The sequence below is a fragment of the Arvicanthis niloticus genome, chromosome 24, assembly GCF_011762505.2.
Source record: "Arvicanthis niloticus isolate mArvNil1 chromosome 24, mArvNil1.pat.X, whole genome shotgun sequence".
Lineage (NCBI taxonomy): Eukaryota > Metazoa > Chordata > Mammalia > Rodentia > Muridae > Arvicanthis > Arvicanthis niloticus.
The window spans coordinates 17,219,533-17,240,978 of NC_133432.1; the positions used below are offsets into that span (position 1 = coordinate 17,219,533).

The following is a 21,446-nucleotide window of genomic DNA, read 5'->3' on the forward strand; positions in this document are numbered from 1 at the left end:
GAGAGGGACTGGAGAGATGTCTTTGTGGTAAAGAACACATACTGCTTTTGCAGAGGATCCAGGTTCAATTCCCTGCACCTGTATATACAGCTCCAGGGGAAATCCAACGCCCCCTTTTGGCCTCTATGGGCACTGCACATCCCTGCTCTAAACGTACACCTAATTAAAAATAAATACATCTTAGCTGGGCAGTGGTGGCACAGGCCTTTAATCCCAGCACTTGGGAGGCAGAGGCAGGTGGATTTCTGAGTTCAAGGCCAGCCTGGTCTACAGAGTGAGTTCCAGGACAGCTGAGGCTATACAGAGAAACCCTGTCTCGAAAAACCATAAATAAATAAATAAATAAATAAATACATCTTTAAAATAACAATTAAGTGAAACAATCCCAGCTAAGAAAGAACAACAGAGAAACCTTAAAGATAAATACAACAGTGATCATACCACTGTATATTCCAATAAATGATCAGACCAGTGTATATTCCAATTCCCACGTCATGGTGCTTGACCGGAGGAGGCAACTCTATCACAGATTGAGGAATCAAAGTGTAAAGATAAGCCACGCATGGTTTGTGGAAAGAAAAGCACGGATTCTGGAATTTCCTTAATTCTTTTTATGATGAACCTCACTGTGGACACAGAAGGCAAAGAGACTCAACTCCAGCTTTTCAAATATAATAGGAAACGTTTACATGAGACACAGTGGGACTTTCCCTAAGATGACCAATTCTTGGTGAATAAAGCCCCTGAAACTATGTAGACAAGCTTTACTACGGATTGATATTAAAAGCTTAGGATAAAGCACTAGCTAAGTGCCGGAGAGCTGGCTCAGCAGTTAAGAGCACTCACTGTCTGCTCTCCCAGAGGTCCCGAGTTCAATACCAAGGGAATTGGTGGCTCCTGTCTATACTGGGATCTGACGCCCTCTTCTGGCATGGAGGCATGCATGCAGATGCAACACTCATCAGTAAGAGCTTTTTTTAAAAAATTGCCAGCTGATCTCAAGACAAAAGGACCAGCATAGGTACATTTTGGCGATGAGGTGGGTAGTGAAACAGGGTCTCCGTAGCTCTGGCTGTCTTGCAACTCTGTAGACCAGGTTGGCCTTGAACTCACGGAGACTCACCTGCCTCTGGAGTACTGGGATTAAAGGTGTGTGCCACCACTATCCAGTGCATAGACTTCTTAGGAGTGAGGTTGGTCTATTGTCTTAGAGAGCATGACGACTCAAACCTAAGTGTCTATAAATGAAAAATTAGAAATGTAAAGTTTTCACGCTGTTCTTCTTTATTGCAAACTCTGAGCTTACGGAGTGGAACAAAATATCACTCACTCTTTCCGACTCGGACTCTGAGCCCAATGTGTCAGGCAACAAAAAAACACAAACAGAAGAGCAGGAAGTCGAGCCTGTGACTCTCCCAACTGTTCTTAGGCGTTGTTTTAAACTGAGCACAATTGTGCTGAAATTGGACACTCTGCAAGAGGGAACAATGAAGTCCTAACTCAGCCTCAGGCGGCGGTTACCACGAAGGAAACAAAAAGGTTGTGTTTATTTAGGGAAATCTGAATAGATGCAACCAGCCGCAATTAAGACACTCTGCAATTACGCTGCGATTATGTTATACTAAGTACTAAAGGTTTTTAAATGTGATAATGGTTGCTAAAGTCAAGTCCTGCACAAAGACAAAATTGAAGATGAAAACACAGCAACAACACCAAGCCAGCAGGAAGCACGGAGCGCAAGCCTGTGGTGCGCATGCTCCTGGCACAGTGCGCATGCTAATGAAAGCTTTCCTTCCTAGTATGAAGTTTGAAACACAACAGCTTTGGGCAGCAGATCTTGGTGAGTCTCCCTCCTGAGGACTGACAATGCAAGCCTGCATATAATTGCTTAGATGGGGAAGATAAAAAGGAAAGCGAAGTCACACAACCAAGTGATAGAGTCCAGGATATGCCGCCCCTGGTGAGAGCCGAAGACACCAATATTTTAAAAAAAGATTTATTCACTTGTGGTTTGTGTATGGTTGTTTTACCTGTATGAATGTATGTCTATCATGCATGTGTGTGCCTGGCAACATGTCTATCGTGTGTGTGTGTGTGTGTGTGAGAGAGAGAGAGAGAGAGAGAGAGAGAGATCCTGAAGCTGAAATTACCCAAGGTTCTGAGTCAGCCTTGTGGGTGCTGGGAATTGAACTGGGGTTCTCTGCAAGAGCGGCAAGTATTCTTAATGCTAAACCATCCCTCTAGCCCCTCAATAGACAATTTTAAAGCTTCTTAAATCCCAGGTAGACCTATCTTCTCTGTTCCTTAGACTTTGTGCTTCAAGTGATGAAAAAAACAAAACAAACAAACAAACAAAAAACCCGTGAATTACTAGAAGGAACTCCTACTTTACATTCACCTGCTCATTCAACAATCACTTATGAGTCAATTAAAGCATCCGGGTGCTATAGCAACTCATTGTTAGAGGAATAAGGTCTCTTAATTGAGAAAGCTTAGAGGTAGAGGGTGGAGGTTACTTAGGCACAAGCTTAGACAAGGGAAGCAAGTCAAAAGTTCTGGAAACAGTTGTCCCAGGGAAGCAGGTAACAGAGAGGAAATAGGCATCCTTATAGACAGTAACCAGAATGCTGTGTGACTGAGCTAAAAGCATATTCCTCCTGTCTAAGGGACTTTCTGTGCCCTTGACCTACATCTCCCATCTCTCCAGTCTCTGGAAAACCAAAGGTGAGAGGTTCATAGCTGAGAGGTTCAAAGATACCTGAGGATAACTGAGGGGGTCTCTGCCCATGCTTCCTGGCCATCTCCTTTGCCTCCAAAGTCACCTTGGGTTCCCAGAATAGTGTGGGTCTGATCAATAAGCATCTTGTGACAAGAGTCTAGACTGCCTCAGAAAACAGCATTGTTCTTATCCTGACAGAGCCTCCTGGATCAATCTTGAGATAACTATCATCCCACATCGATTTGATCAAGACTTAATTAATTGCACAAGCCTCCCGGTTCCCCATCTACACCCCCCCCCCCCATCTATTCCTTCCTTATAGAATCTGGGAACTCACAGATATGCCAATGAGAAAGCTAGGCTGACTCCAGGACAGGCTTCAAATTGGCAGTTCAGGAGACTAGGCTTAAATCTCTGTTTCCAAGAACTGAGCTAGTCCAGGCCTCAGAAGCTGCCCAGCCCACCCGGCCTGAGGCAAGGACAATGGGTCAGTATCAGTTTCCAGACTTCCTGAACAACAGCTTCCAGACCTCCCCAGCAACAGTTTTCAGCCCCCACACCCCAGTAGTGGTTCTGGGATGTCCCTAGAGATGAAGCAAGATAAAGGTCATTTACCCCAGAATTCCCCTAATGTGCTTTAAATCAGGCCTTTGAGCTCTCTTAGTGCTCCTCTATCTTGGTAATGGAAGACCCCAGCATGCTGGACTTCTGCAAAATAAAACACTCTTTGCATTTACACACTACTTGAGTCCAGGATATCATTCTTTAGCAAATCATGGACGCTTGCACCTCCAAAGGGAGAGCTAAGGGTCTGTGTCTCCATGTCTTTCCTATTCTGATCAAAGATTTGTCATAGGCTTATTGTTGCTTTCTCTGTTTGGTTTACATGGCCTGTGGCTAGACTTGAATTACTGAGAATCCCCTTCCCCAGCATCAGGCAACTGGCCCTAGACTCCTGTAACAATGACATATTAAACACACACACACACACACTGTATGTGCCTGTATGTATTATGCATGTGTATGTTATACATATTATGTATGTCTATCTATATATTAAGGTACACAGAAACATCACATAATACTTCATAATACATAAAATATTTATCAGTTAAAAATAAGAACAAGCTGAAGTGAAGGGGGACCGTTCCGATTCATTTCTATTGCTGTGATAAAACACAGGCTTTATTTCAACTCGCAAGTAACGGTTCATCAGTGAGGAAAGTCATGGCAGGTACTCAAGAAAGAATCAGGAACCATAGGGGTTCTTGTGCTGCTTTCTGTTTCTGTTTCTGTCTCATCACTTTTATTTACAGCTGAAGCCCACCTGCCTAGGGATGGTGCCACCCACAGTGGACTCTCCCACATCAATGAATAATGAAGAAACACCTCCCCCAAGACTTGCCCACAGGCCAATCTAATTCAGTTAAATCCTCCATTAGGAATGGGCTCTCTTCTTGGGTGACTCTAACCTGTCAATTAGACAGTGAAAATGAACCAGGACAGGGAGATTTCAAAGATAAATGTCATTTAACTCAGGGACACGTGAGCTGGGACTGAGACCTTCAACAATGGTCATTACATTCCTGCTGGACACAGAGGAGTGGCCAACAGTCAGTGTGACCATACTCAGGACATTATCCTGCAGTCTCAAGAGGCACATTAGGCTGGAACTCCCTTGTGACAGGCCTTTGTGAAGTCAGGAATGTACAGGTTTGCACTTTTACTATATGAAACCCGAACTTTAATAATGCTGAAAGCACACAATATTGTTCCCCTTCATCTTCATAACACCCCATCATGGCAGCTCATCTGTTTGTTCAAATATTTTAAAAGATGTATTTTTATGTATGTATAGACGTATTTTGTGTACTTGTGTGCATGCACTGTCCTTGGAGACCAGAAGAGGGCATAGGATTCCTGGGAGCAGGATTTACAGATGTTTGTAGGCTGTTCCACCTGGGTATGAGCTCAGAAGGAACTGGATTTTTCTAGGAGAGTGGTATAGCCTCTTATAGGTTCTTTGCACCCCTGTGGCATCTAATTTTTTTTAAAAAGAATACTTATCTAATTTGCTCAGTGACTTTGGAGTAGGAAAATGATTACTTACTGCAGTTAGGTGCTTTCACACATGATTTACATTATATTTTCCCTCTAAGGAGATTCCTTATAAGCTGGGCGGTGGTGGCACACGCCTTTAATCCCAGCACTTGGGAGGCAGAGGCAGGTGGATTTCTGAGTTTGAGGCCAGCCTGGTCTACAGAGTGAGTTCCAGGACAGCCAGGACTACACAGAGAAACCCTGTCTCGAAAAACAAAACAAAAACAAAAACAAACAAACAAACAAAAAAGGAGATTCCTTATAGACAATGGAAATATTTGTTATTTTATGCATGAGACCCTACACAGAGAACTCTGGAGATTTTTCCAAAGCAGGCACAGGAAGACTATTTTTTTTTAAATGGGTGTTTTAGTACTACATTTATGGTACTTTTAATGAAAGAATAGGTAACATAAAATTATTGCCATTGACACATGGGGACACAGCTTGGTTTGTAGAGCTGTTATCAAGTATGAAGCTATGAGTTCAATCCCCAGTGAACCATGTATCCTCCAGGCTGAGGCCTCCCCTGCCTGTTGTCATTTCTGCAGCCTATCAGATCGTCCAACTTGGGACTTTACCCCCCAAAATGATCCAGTTGGTGTTTCTAAGCGAGTCAAAGAAAAAAGCACCCCATCCCCTTTTCTCAAGGTGTAAGAAGCCTTTAAAATTGTTAGGTTTGCAAAATACACATGCACCCTCCTATCTCATGCTGCTTTTCTTCACAATACCTCTTTCCAAAGCAAAGGCAGTGTAAACATCTAAACTTTCCTGTATGATGTTCTGATTTGATTCAGTCTCAGATACTGTCATTCATTCTTACTGTGTATGTTCTTAGAGGACCAAAATCTGGGGCTGGGCAACAATGGGGTAGGTCTTCCTTGCTGGGATTATACATTCAAGCCACCTGCATGTGAGTGAATTCTCCACAGGGTGGTTGGAGGGGGGGGGGAGGTCCTTTCAATGCAGAATAAGCAATTTACTTCTTCTGGTAGGTTGCCTATGCTCCATGGATGGTCCCACACCCATGTGTATAGGTGCTGCACTAATTGGGTTTAAAAAGATAGGAACTTGGCACTGGGGCAGGGTGTGTTTTCTGGTCTTGGAGAAGGTAGAGATGGGGGAGGGTCAGATATTATCAAAATATGTTATCCAACAGTTCACTTTTAATTATCTTCAGCCCTGTTTTTTGCTGGCACATAAGTTCAGAACACGTTTGCTTATCAAAATCCACAGATCCAATCACTCTGAAATCTAACTAAGACTAGTTTTTGGTACCACGGGAACTCTTAAGGAGAACATTCAGGGGCAAACCCCATGACACATCAGCTTATAGGATGAGTCTGATGTGAGCCCACGTTCTCTTCCTCTCAGGTTGAGGTTTAGAATAAATCTAAATGTCTCCTCCCTGCCCCACTGACCCTCTCACAGCTCTCTTCTTCCTTCGATACTTGTTCCAAGGTTGGACTACAGATAGAGGTGTACTCAGGGCCTCGTCAGGCATGGAAACTCTGGTTCTTACCCTCAGCTATATTTCTGCCAGTCATGAAGAGAATCAGGAAAGTTGATTACAGAAAACTTCTAGGATTGTTAGAGAAGTGAAGAATAAACCAAACATTTATTATCTAGGTCCAGTTTGGGGGCTCAGCCAGACTTCTGAGCAACTTCTGCCTCCGACCATTCTAGACACAAGTAGGGATTAAAGCAGTAAGACACAAGTCCTGACAGCTCTTGAGTCCTGCAGGGACCAGCCTCCGGCTGTTATGTCTCTGTCCTGGTTGCTTCTCAGACCTACTAGGGACCCCAGCTCTTGGCATCCTGCATATCTGCCTTGTGCTTAGGATCCCTCCTCTATGGAAACCTGTCGATGGAAGAGAGAACAAGTGTGGAGGAGGCGCATCCCCTCCACTGCTTCAGCTCACAGAGACATCTGTGCAGGTTATATGGGCTCCTAGGCATTGAGAGGGTGGAGAAATTGAGTCCTGTTCTCGAGATTGAAATATAGACACTACCGAGTGCTGGAGGGATCTGCTGGAGATAAATGAAAGCATCCAAATGTGCCTTTAGTGCTTTAAAAACTGATAATGGAAGATAAGACTTAAAATTCTCATAGAAATAATGGGCAATCCATTCAAGGCTTTCAAAATCCAATTTGTGAAGTTTTGAGTGAAAAGATATATGTCTGATATTCTTATCCTGTAAAACAAAAAAAAGTATTTTTGACTATCTGCATAAAGGAATTATATTAACAAAATGATTGATACAAAGACAAGTCCCTCAGATGTCTAAATCGCTGTGAGAAGGGAGGATTATAACCAAACAAAAATGATGGCTGTGCAGAGGATAAGCACAGACAGATGCTGAGGACGTGATGTCACCCTACCTGCCCTTGAATGGGAAAAGAAGGCATCTGTTAAGAGGTAAAAAGTCTCTGGAAGTAGAATTGAATTCCCAACCTCCCTTGAGGTCAGACTTGGCCCTGTGTCTCAAGGCCAGGGATGTGTATGTGGACCTGCTTGATGAGATTTAAAGCTGGTGACTGAGCAAGAAGACTCATATGTGGTAAAGATGAGAGGGCAAGTCAAGTTACAGAAGCAGGGGTTGGCAGAGAGATGAAGAGGAAGACAGGAGAGAAGAATAAGGAGAGAGAGGGGGAAAGAGAGAAAATGAAAGGAAGGGAGAAGAGAAGAAGAGGGGGAGAGAAGGAGAGACATTATAGGGCAAATTGATTGCATGCTTTCTTTGTGATAATGGCTCCTCCTTCCACAGCTCTTGCTTTAGTTTGATGATACATCCGACAATCACTTCATTGTCCACTCTGCAATACTTACATTATTTCAAATATCTTATGGGTTTACTAGAAAACATATCCACACATTTACACACATATCTTATTTCCTTAATGACAAAAAAATAAGTCCACAAATTTCTTTGATTAAAAAGCATATTCCTCTGTTCCTTTTGAGATGAAATCTCACTATATCACCCAACCAAATTAACCCCAAATCCATTGTCTCCCTGCCCGGAAAATGGAGGGCAAATATGGAATGCTGAGAGTGGGAGAAATAATCTTTACCAGGAAACACACACACCAATTGGTTATCCAATGCCAAACGGTCAGCCCTGAAAGCACACACACACAAGCAACATTATACAGACCCACCTTGTTTTTCTTTAAAACAATGTCTGTCTTTGGCCTGAAGCTCGGTGCCTGGAATCTGCCTGTCTCCCCTTCCCAGTACTGGAATTACAAGTGTGAGCATGACTTCTTTTAGACGAGGTCTGGGCTTTGAACTCAAGTAGTCATGCGTGCATGCTAAGTACCTCACTAACTGAGTTGTCTCCTTAGCTCTCCCCCCACTCTAAATGTTTTAAAGGAAAATAAGATTAAAGAATAAGAATAAAGAAAAAAAATTCCATGCATCTAAAGGTACATGTGGTCATTGCTTCTAGTTAATGAGACTATGTCTCAGGTCCTGAGTCACCGGCAGAAGGGACCAGCTCTCCATGGCTTTCTTTGTACCTCACACAGAACACTGTAAGGGTAGGCACCCACTGAGGATATTAATTGTATGGGTCAAAGAAAGACTGTGAGTCTTGTGACATATACCTACAGAATAGAAATTTGGATGTCTTGATCTGCAACTATCTTCAGAATAATAAGACATCATCAGGTCCCGCCAAGGACAGCAACTTTGTTCAGACCTGTGACTCCTTCCTTTAATTTAAATTTGTTTTTACACTTGGTCTACAGAGTGCAAACACTGACTGGAAGCAGTAAAAGATGTCTCTCAGCTCAAAGCAGCTTTAATCTTTCACACAACTTTAATTTTATCTTCCCCCATTTAATGTTCATCAGTAAATATTGCCAAGTAAAGGCTTCAGCTCAAACAATACAACTCCACTGAATATCCACTGAAAATGTTGAGACAAAGGACATGCTGGCTTGGCCAAACTCAGCAAGCTGTGAGGTTCGGTTACAAATGTGCTCCTTGGCTATTTGATTATCTCAAAATCCAGCCAAAGAAAATGCATTGCAAAAGAAACTTCTATTTACTTCACTGAAGTATGAAGGGACTTGGAGGACAAAAATAGGGTCACCATCAAGCTTGGCTTGACTCTGGGACCTTATGTCATCCATTGTAGAATGGAGAGTCATAAATACCCTCCCGTCCCTCTAGGCTTCATACTATATCCAAGTTTATACAGGGGTCAATGACTGAAATTGCTACAGTGGCCAGGAAGGCATGTGGGTGCCCAAAACGTTGTCATATCCTTAAATAATTACCTAAAAAATCCTGTAAGTTGGTGTTTGGTGTATGAGCAAATCTGAACAATTGTAATTATGAGTCACATTATTTCAGTCGTATCTTGTATACATCTTGTGTAATACACTCAAACCTTCAGTAATGTGCTCAGACTTTTGACCTTTGTTTTAGCGATTTTTAGCTGTAGAAATAGAAATGCTTCAAGCATGACCCCATTCATACATTCTTTCAGCATGATATTGACAACTCCCAGTGACTCTATAGTCTCCCGCTTCCCAGGGATCTCATACATAGGCATCTTTTTCACAAACATGGCCATTGAACCCCATCCTCTTTGATTCCTGCGTTGTTGTAATGTCTCTAGGGTTGTCAGAGATGCTCAGATTCCGTGCGGGACAACCCAGAGACAAACAGGTGCATCTGACATCACAAGAGAGCTGCCTAATTCTGAATCTCATTGGTATTCAGAGGTGGAGACACTGATAGGATCTTAGACCAGAGTCCAGCCCTTGAGAATGAGATCTGTGCCTCAGTTAAGAACCTAGTATATTTAGTAAAACTCAACTTCTAGTCCCAGCCTGGACCTGTTAGTTAAGACACTGAAAAAAAGAACCACCTTGTACTGGAAATCAAAAATAGCTCCCCTTGGTGCAGACGGAGAAATGGGCTTTGTGCACAACAAGCTGGTGCTCTGTAAAGGATTCTTTTTGCTAATCTGTGTCTCACAGGTCCTACCTTCTGTTCTTTGCACCTCACGAGACCCTAGGTATGCCATTTTACCCATTCCTTTCATGGACTTTCCACATCAGCTTGTTCTTGGGTAAAATCGAATTAAATTTAATTTGCTATTACGGGTTTGTGTCTGTTAGCCAAACAGGGGGGCCATTACGGTTGAATGAATGTCCTCAGACAGACATGAGGCTGCCTCTTCTTGGAAACTACATTCAGTTGAAGACAGGAATCCTTACTGGCAGTGTTTATATGCTGGGCAAACATCACCAAAATGGCCCTCTGGGAGCACATATCGACTTAGTCACTAGCTTTACAACCCCAGAGTAGAAAGTGACCGAAGTCTGCTTTTTACCATTGCTTACAAATTAACTTCAGGACTTGAGATGCCTTCTCTCTTAGGGACAGGAAATGTAAATATATTTCAATTTGTTAACACCCCTGGGGGGCACAGATCCTTACAACTAAGTCCCTGGAGCTAAGTTCCTCCATCCTGGACCTCTCTTACCATCGTTAAGCGGGACCCCCAGCTTGAGCCCAGTCCTCTTGGTCCATGCTGTACCATGAGCCAAGCATCAAGCAATTGGACAGCTTTCTCTCTGAGCTAAACACATTTTCCTGAGTCTAGAGTTATTGTTCTGAGGCCAGAACGCTTTCTGTTCATAGCCTGCTTTTGTTTTCCTGTTGGTGGGTTATTTATCTCTAACTTTGAGTGGCAGGAGATCTATAGCAGTTGGGAGAAAATGGGAGAAAAATAAGGAAAACATCTTCAGGCATTGCTCTGCTCACCTGTTTATTTCACCTGACAAATCACGGAAGCAAAAGAATGGTAACATTTCTGTTTAAAAAAAAAAATCACACAATGGCAGAGCCTCCCACCTCGGCAATTTTTATGGATGCTTACTTTGCTCTCATGTATCTCTCCCCAATTGTTGTGTCATGAATTTCTCAAAGATATATATATATATATATATATATATATATATATATATATATATATGAAAAATCTTAGGTAACACAAATCCATTGGGTTGCCAACCTTTTTTGAAAGCTGGAGGATTGTCGGCTGAGAAGCTTACCCCTCCGACAATTTAATCCAAACAAAATATAGATCTTCACTCCCAGAGTCGCTGAACTATAATAGAAAAGCTGTCAAAGCAATTTTGAAAACCTGCTCAAAATTTGTATTTACTTCCCTTCATTGACACAGAGAAATGCTCGGATCCGATTTCTGCCGTTCAGCTTGGAAGGTGCGGGGAAACGGCTTCCCTCCATCAAAGCACACCCAGTGGTTTCTCAGCATCACCCAGCATTTGGTCCTGATGGTGAAAAACCAAGCCTCTCAGCACAGCAAGTGTGCTGGGGCAGAGAGCTTGCTGCCAGTGGACCCTGATACTCTAAAATGAAGGGAAAAGACAAAACCAGTGGCCAGGGTCCAAAGTCAGGCCTGGTGAGATAAGCCAGTGGGTGGAGGCATTTGTACACAGGCCCAAGGATAAGCCTGATCCCAAGATTCCATAACGGGGAGGGAGAGCATCAAGTCTTGAGAGTTGTCTCCTGACTTCCACACACACACACTATACTGTGCACACACCTGAAACAGACACTAAGTAAGTAAATAAATAAATATGTTAAATCTAATTTCCTTCCCTTTTTAAACCATCAGATCCACACAGCGTACTGCCAGCTGTAACACTGTCAACAAGATAACCAAGAAACGCTAAACGCACTTGCTATGCTATGTAACCATCACTGTGAAATAGTTCTAGAACCTTCTGTTATGTTCTACACATTCCTGCTCTTTACTGACTATGCCCCGGTTCTCCCAGCTTGTCAATCACAGACCTGGTTTCTGTCATTATGGACCTTCCTGTTCAATTTTTTTTTTCTTTCTTTCTGTGGCTGTAATAAAACACTCCAACCAGAAACAACTTAGAGGAGGAAGAGGTTCATTTGGTTTATTCTCTCTCGGGTCACAGTCCATCACTGAGGAGGCAGGAATATGAACACAAGCATGCTTGGTGTTCCATACAACATTACTTCTCACCAAGAAACAGCCTGAGAGCACAGTAGGAACCATGAAGGACACTGGTTATTGGCACACAGACAGGCTAATGCATAGCTTTTATATACATACGTGCACACACACATACCGAGAGATGGTACTGCCCACGGTGGACTGGGCCCACATATATTAATCACCAATCAAGATCAAGACAGTCTCCCAAAGACAGGTCCATAGGCCAGTCTAATCTAGGCAATTTATCTGTTGAGGCTTCCCTTGATAGAGAGACTTTCAGAGTCTCTAGTCTGTGCCAAACTGATGGTTAAAGATGACTGGTACACCTGTTCTGGTGAGTTCACATTAATAGGCTGACATTGTAGGTCGTCTTTGTGACTGGTGTCATTATTGTAGCACAGTGTTTAGTAGTGCCACTCATTTTACATTGGTTCTTCTTGTCTCCATTGAATGTACCTGCAACACACACACACACACACACACACACACACACACACACACATCTTATTCCTAGGATCTGGAATGGCAGGCAGTTGTGAACAACCCAACTTGGGTAGTAAAAACTGAACTTGGGGTCCTCTGTAAGAGACATACCAATAAGAGGGCCCATACCATCAAAGCCTCTAGTTCAGAGAATTGACCAAGAATTATAGTGGAGATGTAGCCAACAACATAAGAAAGCCAAACATAGTCAAACCACAGAGATGCAAGCTTGAATGACAGAGCTGAGCTAACCCTCACTGGTTTTATAACTATTTCTCAGAAGAGAGACAGTCACCAACCCCCCAAATCTTCTAGAAAAAAATCAACCGTGAAAAACAGATAAGTAATGAAACTTCATTCGGCCTGATCAACGGCTGTGAAGAACTCTCAAAGTCCCTTTAGCAGGCTGGAAATATGAACGCTATTTTCCAACACAGAAGTCTGCATTTGCTCTCATAGCCCCAGCTTTGGCTCTCACCGACGTTTTTTAAGCCAGGGTCCCTGGTGCCTCTTTTGGGTCTGGTCTTGGGTCTTCTCATCTTCAATGCTTCCCAGCAGATGTGTCCGTCTTGATCTCTAATGCCTGTGAACAATGACACATTCCCTAAACAATTAGCGCATAAATGGCCGAGTGGGTGGAATTGAAAGGAAGTGCAGCGAGCCAGAATTTAATGCCCACAGTGTTTCTAGCCAAAAGTAGCATCAAAGTCTGTAGGAAATGATGCTTCACAGATGCAGGGCAGTTTCTCAGGTGAGCAGATGATGGGGTGTGCTCCCCCACTGGCTCCAGGTGTGTGTGCTTCCTGTGATAAAGGGGGATTGATTGCAAGCAGCATCACTAGGCATTCCTAGGGAGGAGCTGCAGAATTTGCATATAGAAAGTACTTGGGGGCGGGGCTGGGGGTGGCGGAGGGCACTTGCCCTGGGTAGGGAGGTTTGCAGGGCAAGATAAAGGAAAAGCAATAAAAGCAGCATTAGTGAAAGTGTGGTGCATAAATGGGAGAGAGGCAGAAGGGAAGAAAACAAACCAGGAAAAGAGGAGACAGATGGTTGGCAGACTTTGTTTGTTATCCCGAGTGAGGTGGAAGTACATAGAGAGTTTATGAAAGAGTGGCATCTTCCAAACTGTGAATTGGAAAATCACCAGTCCAGCTTTTGAAGGCAACTGAGAGTAAGCACCTGTGACCCTTAGGGAGGTGATATCTCAGAGCAGGAGAGAGATGCAGAGAAGTGAATCAGGACAGTGAGGGGTTACCGCGGAGTTTACCGAGTTCCCGGTATTGTCAGGGGTGGGTGGGAGCGACTTAAAGAAGACGGTTGGTGGGTAAGCCTTGGACTTGGATGGTAAGGAGGAGCCAGGAGCCATAACTACTGGATGAAGTGTTTAATGGGTCTAAAATGTGGTCATTTGGCTGCATCAAGAACTCAGAATAGAGATGAAGGTTTCATGAGTCATGAGTAAAACAGGATGATGACTGCATGGAGCACTGTAAAACCGTGCATTTAAGGAAACTGGGGGCTTAGTGAGTTCACATACAGAACTACTGAGGAAAGCCAATAGTGTAGAATACATGAGAAAACAAAACAAAACAAAACAAAAAAACCAAAAACACAGAGACCTAGATGGGGATCCAGGAGAGGCTGTGATTCCATAAGCCAAATGGGGAAGCAGGGTGAGTGTTAACTTCAGGGTTTAAAGAATGCAATGAGAGCAGTTCTGTGGGGTACTAGAAACCAAACACATCGTCAGATGCACACTGAAGCCCAGAGAGGGGCTAAGGAATGCGTGAAGTCACACAGCAAGTTGGAGGCAGAGCTCAGGGTCCAAGTCTAGTCCCAGATCTGTGGCATCTTTCCTATCATCAGGAAAGGAATTTACCACTGAGATGCCTAAGACCTAAGGTAAAGGACTGTTCGTGCTGCAGTTGACTCCTGATAGTGCCGGAGTAAAGGCTGACAGCTAGGTTTCTGGTTATACCAGTCAGGAGAGAGTGTTGAAATGAATGGGATGCTCACCATCAGATAACTCATTACCGGGAAGGGTTCCTGGATGGTTCAGTGGTGCGAATCACAAGACACAAGGTATTCTGCAGTATGGGTTAAGTCAGTGTTGGTAAAATGGGAATTAAGAAATGGGGAATGAACTTAGATCCTGCCCAGTGTCTGGAACATACTTAAGAGAAGCACTAGGGAGATGGTCTTTATCTAGAAGTAATGAGTTCATTTCTTCCTTAGTAAAATACAATCACCATCCCAGCTGCTCTGTGTGACTTGTCTATTGTCAAACATGAGGAAGAGTTCCAATACAAGTAGGATGATCATCATGACGGCCGTCATCACTGTCGTCATCACATCTGTCAACACCACCACCACCACCATCATCATCACCATCATAATCATCACCAACATCATAATCATCACTGTCATCATGATCACCACCGTCATCAGTACCATCTCCATCATTACAAAGGTAACCAACACAATGCCAGCAGCATCTGTGGCAGCATTACCAACAATAACAACAAACAGTGACTTTCCAACACATGTCTCCTTAAGCTTTCTCTAAGCACCTCAAGTTTGGGTCCCTTAGTCAAAGAAACATTCATTTCTCTTCCTCCTATCCCTCACCATGACCATCTTCCCATGGATGAGGGAGAACAAGGTATGTGGTGAAATTTATTCTTCTACCGAGTGTCAGTTCTTCATGAGATGACATCTGCTGTGCTGACCAAACAGGGAGGAAGGCATTTAGCAAGGAAACATCATTGTGGGGAGATGGGAAACTACCTGCAAGAATGAATCCCATGAGCACAAAGCTGTAGAGGGTGAATCCAAGAGACAGGCACTACCGGTGATTTCCAGTGGTCAACTATGTGACCTCAAGGTCATTCAGAGTCTTGCCTGTCTGCCCTGGTAAGCTTCAAGTCTGGAAGTCATGGACTCTGAAAGCTGCCTTCACCCTCAGCTTAACTACTGCTCAAAACTGAACCCATACTTAAGATTATATACACAGGAATATTCATTTGCATTCACAGATATACTTCTGCTTCCTGAAAGGGACATCTACCAACGGCATATGTGATGCTCAAAAATTGCAATCTAATGAATACATTATTAGCCTTAAGTGCTCAGAAATAGTGTAGACCGGGGAATGTGCATTGCTCAAGAAGAATTATGTATTTATTTATGCTGTAGACCCAGATGTGAGGGATCCAAATAAATATTTAATATTCAGGAAAAAAAAGCATAGTGAACCATACATTCCTGAGTCCAGCAGGGTTTATGTTTAAGAGTATTTTACAAGATAAAAACCATATAAATGTTTTCTAAGCATATAATGGCCAGAGATGCAGAGACATTTTCTCATAATGAGAAACGAGTGAAATATAAGCCATGAGTAACAAGCATTGTGAGTGGATTCTGTAAAAAAAATCACATTGTGTCACAGAAATCAATACACCATAGATATAGCTGTATTGTTTCACTGACGAAAGTTCTGCACCAGGCTGTAAGTAGGCGCAACAAGAGACCATTGAATACAGCCAATCTCCATGAAAATAGAACAGTTTTTAATGAAAAACCACTGGCCACCTTTGATAGTGGAGGACAGTGCCTAGCTGCAAAAGCTTATTGGGTTTTGTAGGGGTCTATGGGGGCAGTGAGGGGAGGCAGCATAGACACTAAAATGGGAAATGCTTTAAGTTTTTATTCCCTATGAAAACCAAGATTAGGTTGAATAGGACTGCCATTTGGGGGGCCTACTTCTTTGTGACTTACCATAACCCAAACTAATCTATTTTGTTAAAATTAAAATTAGTAGGTACTTGAGGGGTTCATTTGTGGATGGAAAGAAAACTGGGGGAGGCTCCAGGTCTGGTTTTCTATTTCAGAGCTAATGGAAAGACAGCGCTTCCTTGCTGAGAATTTAGCATATCTTATATTTGGTATGCTTATTTTCTATATTTAAGTTATATATCCAGAAAAAACATATATAAAAGGGTAAAGAAACTTCCCAAGCAAATGTACACACACACACACACACACACACACACACACACCCCAAAACAGCCCACATTCACAAACTATCTTTGACTCAAAGGATAGTAGAGTCCCACTCTTAAATAAACAATTTCAAAAAATGAGTTTTTGATGTTTGCAGTTAACCTGGGTCTGATTGTGTGTGTGTGTGTGTGTGTGTGTGTGTGTGTGTGTGTGCGCGCGCGCGCGCACCATGCTGACATTTCCAGGTCACCATTGATACAAAGAAATTACTTGCATGTAGTATTTAATATTTAAAATCCTGGCCTAGGATCCCCACCCTGCCTTTGCTTATTTTGTTCCCAGATGAAAGATACACTCACAGCCTTTATATTTAAAATATATCTTAAGCAGCACAGTAGCTGGGCACTGCCTGCCCTCCATGCTGTTAGAATCTACTTTCCCATCGATAACCCTAAGTTATCACTTACTATTTGTTATGTTCCATCAGGGCTGCTCTTAACCCCAATTGGGCAGCCCTCAGGAACAGGTTGTTATGACTCCGCTAACTCATGACAGCTTCTCCTTTCTCTTCTCCTATAGGTTCTTCTTCCCCTCATGGTCCCAAGCCCCAGGAAACCTAAACCACACTTTTGTGTCTTCTGCCCAACTAGTGGCTGTTGGGATCTTTATTTACCAATCACAATTAACTGGGGGAAGAGTCACGTAGCTAGTGGACTCTCTCATCTCTGGGACAACCAGTTTTGGGGGCCCAAATTAGCATCAGAATATAAACAGCACCAGGCCAACCCACTACACTTAGACTCTGACATAATCCAAGGAGTCGCCCATGCATTCCAATACAAGATGTAATATGACCCATACACGTTCCTGTAACCAGGAAGTAAATGGATGTGCCCAGATGAAACTCACACCTAAGAGAAACTCCCCCATAATAGTGTAATGCTCACTACATGTGTTCATTGGTGGGATGGCCATCTGTCTTTCTGGCTACTCACTTCTTTACCTTGTAATTTTGCAGTTTTACCACCCAGGGAAAGAATCGATTCTCCAGTTGCTGAATTCGAGCACCATCGGCCCTGCATCAGAAGTGACAAAGACCTCATTGTTTCCATCTCCACCATTCTTGAATGCCAAAGATGGGAATCCCACTCATGGGGCACACCCAGCTAATGAGAAGATGAAGTGCCCAGCAGGGGAAACTTTAGGTGCTTCTGCTAACAGCAGACTGGTTATCCTGACATAGGAACAAGAAGGTCTTGGACAATCTAGAACATCCAACCCTGCAGCTGTATCCTAGAGCAGAACCCAGGAGAAAAAATGGCCCAGCACTGAGTCATTGCTTTGAGCCACAGGTTTGATTTTAAAAAGAGTGACTCAGAAATACTATAAGCCAATTTACTGTTTCCTTTCACTTGGGAGAGGTGGTCTTCAGACTTAGAAATATTAAAAACTGAAGATGGAATGGCTGTCATGACACATCTGAAACACTAGGTATTGGGATGGTTTCCTAGTATTTCCAGCTTCCTGGAGCCCTTGTCCATACCTCTTGAAGTCATATCCTTCAGCCTCTCTGCGTTTGAACCACTCAGCGAACTGCCCATACAGCTTGGATTCCAATTAGTAAGAGTAATACCTTGTGTTGTTCACACTCATACAGAATGCACATGGATCTCTATATTCTCATGACCCCTACAGGTCATACCCAGCATCGCAGCCTCTGTGATGTTGCGTAGATGCAGGCAGACCTCTGTAGTAAAATCAGTGAGGTTGCTGCTCTCACAACAAGGTAGGGTTTTTTCCCTCTATAGCCATCTGCTTTCTGCTCAGTACCGAGAAACAGTTTAATTAATAATGAGCAAAGTGGGAATAACTGCTTTAACCAGGATGAAACCACACTTCATGCTGGGAATGTCAGGCTGTGCATCTGCTGCCTGGCCACCTCTGAAACTAACAATCCAAATGCCAGAGAACACAAGTCACCATTAACCTCTGGGTCATAGGGGTGGTACTTAAGATTTACTGTCGTAGTTATTCCCCAGTCATTAACTACAGGGGCATCACCTGCTATGCAGAGTAATGGGATGAGCCTTGCTTTCATCAAGTTTTCCAGATCTAATGTGACTCTTGTTCTGTCTGTATGTCTCTCTGTCTCTGTCTCTTTGTCTCTCATCCTCAACTCTACCCTTAACTGCTCTCTCCTTTGTTTTAGATGGTAAAGGTGTCTTGCCTCCCATAAAGAAAGTAAGAAGTTCCTGGTACATATACATTCAAGCTCCTTGCTCTTGGGTAATTTGGCTTATATCATAATCTTTTCAGGCAAAGATTTAGGCTTGCAGACTGAAGTACTTCCCTGAATTGGCCAATGGTGGTGGCTGCACAAAAATATAGTCACGATCCAATCCAAAAGGGCTTGAAGGTGGTTGCATCAAAGCTCACCCCGCTATGAATGACAACACACAAAATCTGAAGCAATTTGGAGGCAGCTAAACATTTAGGAAAGTCTCCTCTCCTCAGTAGTTTTTGCTTTTGGCATAACCGAATGGAAGGAAGAGCCTTGCACAACTTGTCAGTTTCAGGGTCTTCCTGAGACTTTTTGAGTTGTCTAGTTTCTTGGCCTTAATGAGCTTCCTTGCAGTGTGGAATGTTTCATCTGGGAGAAAAATTGTTCCTCAATAGTAACTCCAATAGTCATCAGACTCATGGCAATCCTGCTTCAGCCTCATGAAAGCTGGAATTATAAACAGGAATGCACTTCCACTTAAGTGGTGATTTCTATAAAGAGATATTTCTACTTTTTTCAGAGTGTAGGTTATGGAAAAGTTAATTCAGGCATGGAAGCTGCATCTCAATGAAAGTCATTGGAACTGAGCATAAATTTGTTATAATAACAAGAGAATCTACTAGAGATCAAATTATTTGTAAGCCTTCCCAAATCACTTCTGTGTTCAGAGCTCACACTACTTAAGAAAATCTAACAGACTTTCTTCTGACATATTTTAAAACCCGATTTGTTATATACAGTTAGTTGTTGTTTATAATATCAGAGTAGTTGTGAAGCAAAGAAGCCAGCCTTCAGTGACATTATACCAGGATTAAGCTTGACTTTGTTATCAACGTTGATTCCAGGAAAATGGACTTGACAGTTATGAGATAACCAGTTAAGAATCTTCCGGCCAACAATTCCAAATATTTGAGTATCTGAAACTTCAGCTCAGATCTGCAGAAAGATCACCAGATTGTTTCATGAGAGTGGTGTGCTTAATCACATATAAGGAATACACAAATAGAGAAATAATTCAGTGTACAGTCTAATTTGGTATCAACTAACTACACAAGGATGGTTAAAGAAAAAAACAAACTATTTCAGAAAGACTCAGTTTTTACCTATTGCTCTGCAGATTTAACAAGAAAAAAAGATACAGATTCTCTGAGGTTTTTTTTTTTTTTTTTTTTTTTTTTTTTTCAGGATTATATACATGGGAGAGATAGAACACTTGCTAGAGAAACTATCCAGCCACTACTTTTTGAGGACCCAAAAGTTGCTAAATAAGTCATAAGGCAGACAGACTTAAGTTGTTTTAGTCATACTCAGAGTATCATGTTATCCCAACAGTGTGTGTGTGTGTGTGTGTGTGTGTGTGTACATGTACACATGTGGTGTTGGTGGTGGTAGTGATGATATAGCATAGGGTAACAGGGACAGTTTCCATGTCAGGAGAATTTGTCTAAGATGAAATATAAACAAGACGAGAAATTGCTGAGGAAATTTGGAGACTGGAATGATAAAAAAAAAAAAAAAAAAAAAAAAAAAAATCTTATGTGAAGGTCAGAAAACTCCAGTCTGGGCAGAAAGAAAATTTAGGAGTAAGATTTGGGGACAGATCTGGAAGGGACTTTACTCTCGGACACATGCTGAGGGGCTGGGAAAGGACACATATGGAGGGTGATGTAATCTGTTACATCCCAGTCTTTGCTTCAGTGTGAGGTCTTGTGGAGCTGGTGAGAGAGGGGAGACTCAAATGAATTGGAAGGTAGCACTCAGGCAGATACTACAGGGAATAGAGGTGGGCAGGGGTGCACAGGGGTGGAGGAGTGGTCAGAAGCAGGTCTGACAGAGCCCTGAAACACAGTAGGTGTTACACCCACTCTCTTAGGTGAATGGCTACTGATGCCAAGCAGATCTTTGAGATAAGGTGAGATGTTTAATCTCCATTGTTGATGTGGCTTGCCTTAGAACTACCCAGGAGACTGTAGGCTTTCCTGTGAGAGTGATTCTGGAGAGGGTTAGGTAATAGGTTAGGTCCTGCCCTGCATTCGAGTGGTAGCTTCATGTGGGCTGTAGAGAAAGGTGACCAAACAACTCCATCCCTGTCTCTCCATCCTCCAGTGTGATAAATCTGAGTGCATAGGGATTACCAACTGTGAACCAAACCTCCTGAAACCATGAACCTTAATGAAAACTTTCATTTCTATGTCATGGTGATACAAAGATAATCTAATATGAAGGACTTTAGCCTCCAGGTACACACAAAGGAAAAAGACAATCTTGTAAGTGAAGGACCTAGGCTCATTCTGAGGGCTCAAGTGAAAAAGATGTTCATGTCCTGGGAGAAGAAAAAAAAAAAAAAAAAACACCCTCCACCAGGAAAAACATGGTAATCATTAGCAACCTGTGGGGTCAAAGCCCAAGGAGCCCATCACCCTGATCTTGATGGTGATAATCTTCTCTGAGCACTACTCTGAGTTTTCAGTCACTCACTCCTCAGTGTGTCAACACAAGTCCATTGCATCTCCTACTCACTGGTGGAGAAGTGGAGGGTAAGAGGACTCATGCAATGCCCACACCTCTGTATTGGACAATACAGAGACAGTGAGAAAAATGGGGACCCTGAGAACCCATGGCCTATGTCCAGTGGTGGTCTATGAAGAGCTCTAAAGTGACACCATTACAGGAGAACCCAAGGCCACAAGAAAGGAAGCTTCCAGAAGAGGAATGGCTACTTCAACCAACGCTCCTGGGAAACAGGTGAATTGCATACTGGACATGGGGATGTTGTTGAGGTTTTTGTCTTTTACTGTCTATTGTATTGCTAAGTGTGGGCCCCCAAGACCTGGAATCTGCAAG

The 21,446-nt window shown here is 42.8% G+C and overlaps 1 protein-coding gene across 1 annotated transcript; it reads left to right on the top strand.

Moving 5' to 3' along the window:
* Nucleotides 1-1,684: 1,684 nt before the first annotated feature.
* LOC143437466 (uncharacterized) lies at nt 1,685-19,760 on the top strand. The gene is made up of 3 exons (XM_076922258.1): nt 1,685-1,840; nt 14,555-14,789; nt 17,340-19,760. The coding sequence occupies exons 2-3, from the start codon at nt 14,607-14,609 to the stop codon at nt 17,562-17,564; spliced, it is 408 nt and encodes a 135-aa protein (XP_076778373.1). The 5' UTR covers nt 1,685-1,840; nt 14,555-14,606; the 3' UTR covers nt 17,565-19,760.
* Nucleotides 19,761-21,446: the final 1,686 nt, after the last annotated feature.